Source organism: Arachis hypogaea, chromosome 15 (assembly GCF_003086295.3).
Source record: "Arachis hypogaea cultivar Tifrunner chromosome 15, arahy.Tifrunner.gnm2.J5K5, whole genome shotgun sequence".
Taxonomy (NCBI): Eukaryota; Viridiplantae; Streptophyta; class Magnoliopsida; order Fabales; family Fabaceae; genus Arachis; species Arachis hypogaea.
This window is the reverse complement of record NC_092050.1, coordinates 147,361,864-147,370,028: the sequence shown is the minus strand read 5'-3', so window position 1 is coordinate 147,370,028 and position 8,165 is coordinate 147,361,864. Positions and strand designations below refer to the sequence as shown.

General features: G+C 35.5%; 1 protein-coding gene and 1 long non-coding RNA gene across 3 annotated transcripts; both read left to right on the top strand.

The window, feature by feature from the left end:
* The first annotated feature begins 223 nt into the window (after positions 1–223).
* On the top strand, positions 224–3,049 carry LOC112751183 (DNA mismatch repair protein MSH7). 2 transcript variants are annotated; one of them, XM_025800242.3, is made up of 6 exons: positions 224–834; positions 917–1,244; positions 1,554–1,609; positions 1,829–1,895; positions 2,269–2,364; positions 2,480–3,049. In XM_025800242.3, the coding sequence occupies exons 2-6, from the start codon at positions 1,173–1,175 to the stop codon at positions 2,630–2,632; spliced, it is 444 nt and encodes a 147-aa protein (XP_025656027.1). In that variant the 5' UTR covers positions 224–834; positions 917–1,172; the 3' UTR covers positions 2,633–3,049. The 2 variants fall into 2 exon arrangements, with proteins under 2 accessions (XP_025656027.1, XP_072074528.1); XM_072218427.1 differs by lacking the exons at positions 224–834; positions 917–1,244 and having other exon boundaries at positions 1,255–1,609.
* Positions 3,050–3,928: 879 nt separating this feature from the next.
* Positions 3,929–6,214, top strand: LOC112751182 (uncharacterized). The gene is made up of 2 exons (XR_003176297.3): positions 3,929–4,538; positions 5,611–6,214. It is a non-coding gene; the product is annotated as an uncharacterized lncRNA (long non-coding RNA).
* The last annotated feature ends 1,951 nt before the right edge of the window (positions 6,215–8,165 follow it).

Sequence of the window (8,165 nt, the reverse complement as noted above, 5' to 3'; positions counted from 1 at the left end):
AGCACAACGACTAGAGAAGCAGAGCACGCCAAAGCAAGGGAAAGAAGAAAGCAAAGTTGCAAAGTAAAAACTAGGAAGACTAAGCGAAATGAAATAAACGAGGGAAGAAGAAAAAGCATAAAATGATTGAAAGGGGTTGGAAAACCAAAAATGCCCCTAATAACCAACAAACGCGAAAGGGAAAATTTGGAAGGCAACCCAAGCATTTTTTCCTCCGCAATAAATGCTCTCTTAAAAACCAACTGACAGCGCGCATTGGGAAGCTAAGTGAACACAGAGAAATGGAAAGGTCACGTCTCCTACAACACGAACTACGAGTCTGACAGACCCTACGGGTTGGCCCATCCTAGGGCCCGATGCATCGACCTACCAACATACCGATTCGGTAAAAAACGTCCGACAAAAAGAAAGGCCACCGACAGCCGAACCCCATGCCAGCGGAAGAAACCGACCTCGCTCACTTTCCTGCTGCGGGGCAACTGTTACGGATCCGGCCCACGAATCCCGCACCCAGAACGACCTCGGACCCCGGTTACCCGGGTCCGGGTCCCACCCACTTCGTCTTTCCAGAAGGCCCGAAACCTGCCCATTAAACAATACCGAACATACAATACTGCTGGAACTGAAATTTCTAAATGAAAATGCTGTTTAATTTAATTAATTTTTATTTTTGTTATTTTGCCACTACAATGATCTTATGTGTGCTAATGTTTTTGCAGGAGCCAGTCATCAGATGACAGTTTGTGTAAGTCTTCTTCACCATTATGTGCTAACGGTAAAGGACAGCATCAGGAGTATGAAGGAGCTTTTCAACCTATGGTGAAAAATACTGCTGTAAGTCTCAAGGCAAAGGCAAATCAGTTAAACATAGTGCCTATCGAAATTAATGATGATGTTGTTATGCCTGAAACACCAGGAATGCAGCCTCTTGCTTCTCATGCTAAGTGAAGTCGAGATGACGAATCCAAGTTTCGTTCATTGATGGATTCTGGCAAACGAGTCAGATTTCTTGAGGATTCACCATCACTGAACTTGACTAAGAAGGAAGCAGAAGTGGCTAGCAGGTTTGAGTGGCTTGATCCTTCTCGAATCAGGGATGCAAGTGGAAGAAGGCCCAATGATCCTTTGTACGAAGGACAACACTTTATATACCTCCGGATGCTTCGAAAAAGATGTCAGCTTCACAGAAACAGTATTGGAGTGTCAAGTGTAAATACATGGATGTTCTGCTATTTTTTAAAGTGGTTAGTCCATGAAGTATTTTGACTATTGATGTCGTAATACCATTTAATTCTGAGGATTTACTGTGTATTCATTAACTTCAATTAATAGTAGTCTGCCATAATTAATGGCAATCACAGTGGGAGTTTTATGAGCTCTATGAAATGGATGCTGAAATTGGCCATAAGGAGCTTGATTGGAAAATAACATTAAGTGGTGTGGGAAAATGTCGACAGATCAACTCTTTTGTCGTGTATAGTCGTTTGGTTATTACTTTCCTACTTGTTTACCTCTTAAAGATTAAAGAGAGTTGTTATTACTTGCTACTTCAGGTTGGTATATCTGAAAGTGGGATTGATGATGCTGTTCAAAACTTGGTTGCTCGGGGGTAAGTACTAAGGATAGAGTGAGATTTTGTTTGAAAGTTGATTTGATTAAATGTAATGTACATCTGAAGTGGAGATTTCGTGCAGCACATAGATGAGTATGGCTAACTCCAGATAGATTGCATGATATGATCTTACTAATCATGTTGCATATCAATTTCCTAGCTAATGAATTGAGGACTTAGTATGCCCTGTTTTGAGTTTTTTCTTTCGTTGTGAAGATACAAGGTTGGAAGGGTGGAGCAGTTGGAGACATCCGAAGAAGCAAAGGCTAGAGGAGCCAACTCTGTAAGTTTTTCCATGCTTACAGTTGTGTTGGCTTTGTTAAATTCTTGTAGATGACATTGTTCTTTGGTTGTACATAGAAAGTTTTTTCATCATAGCTTTTTACTCTAACGTGGATAAATTCATCTTCATTCAAACATTTTGAATTTCCTGTGTCTTAGTCTATCGTATGTGTTGGAAACTGTTTCAGAAAGATCCTACCTAATGTTGCAGCAGATAACATGATATTGAACTGAATTAAGATAAATCTTTATATATCATTTTATTTATTCATTATCCTTAATGCTTTTGAGTTCTAACAAATTATCTTATACAACGTGCAAATTTAGATTGCATTTTTTGCATGGTATTACTCTGACTGTCATCATATTTTCAGGTTATTCAAAGAAAATTAGTTCAGGTCATCACTCCATCAACCACTGTGGAGGGTAATATTGGGGCTGATGCCAACCATCTGCTTGCAATAAAAGAGGTTTGCACTGTTGCTGAGTTATTAATTTTTGCAAGCTATTATAAGTATACCTAATGCATAGATAGATTTGTTGGTACCTTGAATTGTTAACTGGTGATAAATTGAAATTTTACAGGGTAGCACCATCTTGGATGATGGTTCAGTTGTGTATGGATTTGCTTTTGTTGATTGTGCTCGTCTTCGATTTTGGGTTGGCTCCATTGATGGTGATGCATCATGTTCTGCTCTGGGAGCTTTATTGATGCAAGCATGTTTTGGGACATCTTAATTACCTATTTTTCATTTTTATAATTAGGGTATAGGTTTCATGAATTGTAACTCATTTGTAAAACTTTTAGCTAATTTAATTTTGGGCATTGGTGTTTAGGCGTCGCCTAAGGAAGTATATATGATATGAAAGTAGAGGTGAACAACAATCTATTCTCAAATACATGTCAAATCTAAAGGTCCATTATTTCATGTTAAAATATAATGTTTTTTCAGGGCTGTCCAAAGGAGCTCAGAAAGCGCTTAGAAAATTCTCATTACATGGTGAGATGTGATCTTCTGTTGCTTGTGTGGGGATATATTCATGGGATTTTATATGGGTGTTTCTTCGGCTTGGGAGCTACACATCTATTACAGCAATACTTGAAATTGATTTCGCACGGTTTTGTATAGTAATAAACATCTTGTGGTTGGAAAATATTATGATATTTTTAGTAATTTTGTTTTTCTTATTTCAAAATGAACCTGGTTTTAATATGTACACAATATGATTAACCTTCTGAATCTGTAGACACTACCTGGACTATATCCATATGATATGAATATATATATGGAACAAAATGTTTTCATAGGAATTCAGGCTATATGTTCATTATTCTTAACGCAATTGCTTGTGTACATTCTGATAACTTGAGTCTTGATTATTATAGAATTTTACAAATAGAAATTATTTCAAACCAATTCAATTGAAACTTAAGATTATTTATGGTTTAGGACAAGGAAAATCTTTAATATTAAAAAATTTTAATTTAATTAATTGTTTTAAATTACAACTATAGTTATATATATTTATTATATCTTTTTTTTTTTTTTTTTTTTTTTTTTTTTTTTTTTTTTTTTTTCCCACGGTATCCCCCAACCCGGCAGGTCAAGGACTAATCCGTCGCGGTACTGAGCTCCATTTAAGGGTTTGCCGCTGGCCAATGGGTTGCTGCATGCACAAGGCGAGATATATTTATTATATCTAACATTATATAATTGTACATTCTAGCAATAATTAATAATTATAAAATAAAATAATTTTAAACTGTTTAGGATCATTACTTGATATTAATATAAGAAAATTACAAATAAATCCAATTCTAAAATTACAACAAGGGTGAATTAATTTTTTTCAAATGAATTCAATTTTACTTAAATTAATATAAGAAAATTTTATACTAAAATTTTTTTATGGTTATTAATTCAAACCTTTAGTTCCATTTTTATTTTCTAAATTTCATGGTTAAAGGGGTCTAACAATCTTTGATTCATCCAACTATTTTTTAAAACAAGTATTTTTGTCCACCAACACTTTGGAGTTGGACCATGTCACAGCTCTTTATTTTGAGGTCGAAATCCCTCCACTGCTCCAGTAAACTCATACTTACCGTGCTTAATCACCTAAAACTGTGCCACCATAAAACTGCTCAGTCTACCCTGTATATAACTATCAATAATGCTAGGGAACTAAGAGGATTCTAGCAAAAAATCAGCCAAATGCTCTTGGGCCGGGATCTCAAAACCCATTTCACTTCAGCCGAATCCCAAAATTCACCTTGCTCAAAACCCTACCTTTCCTTTTACTATTTTACCGCATCAGATTTTGAAACCATCCACGGCCACACCAGAACAATAGGATCCTCGGGCAAACGTCGTCTCTGACTTCATTTGACGCCACGCCTCCGTCCAACGTACCAGAACGGTACGACTCTCCCGTCCCCTTGTAGCTTCCCCAATCTCGGTCGCGGTGACGGGCTCCCACCCAAGTTTGTCGAACGAGTAGGTTCTCCTGCTCACGGAGGGCGCGCCGCTGCTGCTGCATGCCGGTGTTGGCAGCGCCGTTGAAGCCTCCTGGTGCAGCTCTGCTGAACGCCATTGGACAGCCCCTGCTCCAGCCTGAAAACCTCCCTTCATCTCACTGATTGGTAAGTATTTAGATGTTGCTTCTGATTTTCTCTTCGGGTTTTTTAAAAAGGGTTTGGATATGGTGTTGTTATAGTGTTTCCGGTGATTTTTTAGGGATTGGAGGTATCTGTTGTGTTGTATGTTATGTTGGATACTTCAGGTACTAGTACTGGAAGTAGTATGAGATATTCGTAAAATTTGATGAACCACCGGTCGTTTTGATAAATATCAACTGAATGTTTCATTTGTGGGTTCTGTGTGCTTTGATTGATTGCTCTTGGATACCTTAGTTGATGTTCTTCCTTGTGGTTTGGGAGTTTCGCAAAAAGGTAAGTTAGTGATAAGTATGTTTTTTTTCCTAATTGAACTTGGGTCTAAACTTGATTATGTGAAATTCTAGCATAAAAAATTTGATTTTTTGGGACAGATTTGTTGGAGGTTTAACAACATCTATTGGAGTTTTAACTGTATGGTTCTTTTATTATAGATTGGGGTTTTTACCTTTTTTTTTTATATCATGGTTGGATGATTTTTTCGTTTATGCAACATGTATCTCCCTTTCAAAAAGTTTATACTCATGTTCTTTTGTTTGGATAGCTGAATTCTATTTGCAAATGCTAAGTTGTAGTATGTTTGTAAATTGCTATAACTAGATATTGGATGTTGCTGAATTTAGAGAGCGAATGATGTTGTTATCAAGAGTTGGATTTTGCTGAATTGCATATGATTAGAGATTTTTTATATCATGATGAACTAAGTTGGATTCTGCATGTTACTGGTTCTGCCTGAATTGTTAGATTCTACATTGACATATTCCCCTGTTTTTTTTTATGTGGTTTGGGAGTTAGGAAAAAAATAGTTTAAATTTGCTTGAATTGAAGTTAGGTTTGAGTGTAGTTATTTAAACATGGTGCAAGGGTGAAATTTTTCCTAATTTGTTAGATGTTTCATATCAACTAAAACGGATGTTCGTTTCAATTAATAGATGGATGGTTCTTTTCAAATTAAATTGGATGTTGCATTTTATCGTGAATAGATGGAATTTGTTTGATTCTGCATGCTGTGTGTTTATGTTTTGATGTTATTTTACAGGGCTCCATTGTCAAAGGATCATTGGTTATGCAACTATCATACTATCCATAACTGGTATTACAGACAGGGAGCATGGTAAATCAGCCACAAGCAATAAGTTCCGCTACACCGATCCAGAATACTGATGAATGATGATCAAGTAGCAAGTGGCTCTTTTATTGTGAACTTGATAGATTCATTACAGAAATACTATCTCAAAATCAAAGAGCATGCAAAAACCTACCCTTATGTATGAGCTTCCTATATTGTTGTATATGGTGACTTTGGTCTATGGACTGCATATAGATGGAGAAAGCTTCTAAAAATCAAGGACAGAGTAAGGAATCTTCAAGAGAAATTATGGAAGCTTGTTGAAACTGAAGAATCTAATCCTTTTACTTCTAAGAATCTTTTAATTTGTCTCTTTTTTGTTTTTATTTTATTTTATTTTTTTTGAGCTTGTGCATGTTGGCTTTGAGTTTCAATTATTGTATCTCTATGTATGTGTTTGAACAATTGTAGACTAGATGCATATTTTTTAGTGTTAAAGCCAAACCAATGGAAGTGATTGTATTTTTCATTAAGTTCAAGAGGAAAGATGAAGAATAAATACAAATTTTTTCCCCTTCTTTTGTGATATTTATATTCACTATCAATTGAATCATCTTTATTAAAGAATAAATACAAGTAACTTATGTTAGATACTTAATTATTTTTGCAAAAATATAAGTGGATGTTACTTCTGTCAAGTATCAATATGTTTCTTTTTCATGCTAAATAGATGTTACTTTAATAAAAGTCATGTGAATGAAAAAAAAAATGTGAATGAAAAAAAAAAAAAACTTATTCTACATAAGTAACTATAAATTTGTCGTCATGCTACGATGCAATGAAAGGAATCATAATATTCATTTAACTTATCTATACAATTTGCAACACTATAAATACAGGAATTCAACATTGACCAAAATTAATACAAGAAAAATCATCCATTTAGTAGAAAAAGAAACATCTATTTATTTAACAAAAGAAATGTGTGACGTTATTCAATTAAATTTTTGCAAAAACATTTAAGTTACCTACAAGAAGAAAGATCCTAAGTAGAACCAAAATAAAATACATCCAATTCTTAAATTATTGTAAAAATTCACAACTATAACTCAAGAAAATCTCAAAATTTATTAAAAGTGTCTCAACCGGTGACATCATCACATGTGTTAAAAGACATTAGTTTGACAAGTTATGAAAGTTTTTATTCTTCATTGATCATTGCAGTATCCGCCCAAATTGATGCACTTTTCTTGCAAAGAATGCTTGGGATATTTGTGTAGAAATCTACCTAAAAAAAATTTACACCGAAAAACATCAATATACAATAAAAAAAAATTCAACTAAGAGCAAACAAAAACATCCACAATCCTATACTAATTACACCAAGAAAATATGCATAAATGTATGCAATTACAGCAATTCCTCCATTAATTTAAGAAAAAAAGTCAATTAAACTAGTTCAAATGAATTCAGCAACATATTCCATCCATTCAATCAGCAAACTCAGAATAGTTCCAAACACTTTCAGCAGAAATTTTTCAAAAAAAAATTGTCAGTAAAATATTTTCAATACAAACACAAAATTTACCCAATAGTTTCAGCAATATATTCACGAAATTAGTAAAACAGTGAAACTCTACCCAATCAAGCAATTTTCACACAATCTTAACAGCCAATTCTCCATTAATTCAGCTCAAAAGAGCAAATCATCAATACAGTTAATTCCAGCAGCAGTTATACCAAATCAACAATTTCAACGCTTCCGGCTCAAACGAATTCAGCAGCAAATGATGGAGGAACAGGGACTATCCTCTGTTGCGTCGAAGCTTGGCTGAGCTCAAGGAATTTCAGCTGTTTTACTGGTTCAGTGTTGGAGAGTGAGATGGGGTGGCGCAGAGCGAGAGGCCAAAGCTAGTGTTCGGTGGCCCTGGAGTTGCTGACGGCAACAAATCAGAGGCAGGTGCGAAGGTCTGGTTCGCGAAGAGAGGAGAAGAGGGTTGGTGTGGCTGAGGAGGACAGAGAAAATTTTATACTGGGTGGTTTGGTGACGATGACAATGGAGAGGAGTGTGGATTGTGCGACTGTGGGAGTGGGAGATGGAGATGGGGGAAAGATTTCTATGCGGCTATGGCAGTGTGAAAGAAAGGGAAGAATTTCTATCGTTTTTAATTAAGATTTATTTATTCAAATTTTTAATTTAAAAAATTTAAAATTAATTATTAAATAGAGCTATTTAAAAATTTGGCTGATTAATGTAGGTTCTTTATACTTTTTCTATATATATATATGGCTTCGTCTCTTACTAGATGGTTATTTTAGTTTGTTGATATTACTTGTAATCTCTCTTCTTCTCACTCACTTTCTGTAATCTTGATCACGATTACCATGTCACAGTTTTTGCCATCTCACGGTGCTGTCGTGCAGCACCCCTTCATGTACGGCACGGCGGTGCTTCCACCGGGAGCGCCCTTCTTGCACGGTGATGTAGTGCAGCACCCGTTCATGCAAGACGCAGTGGTGCCGCA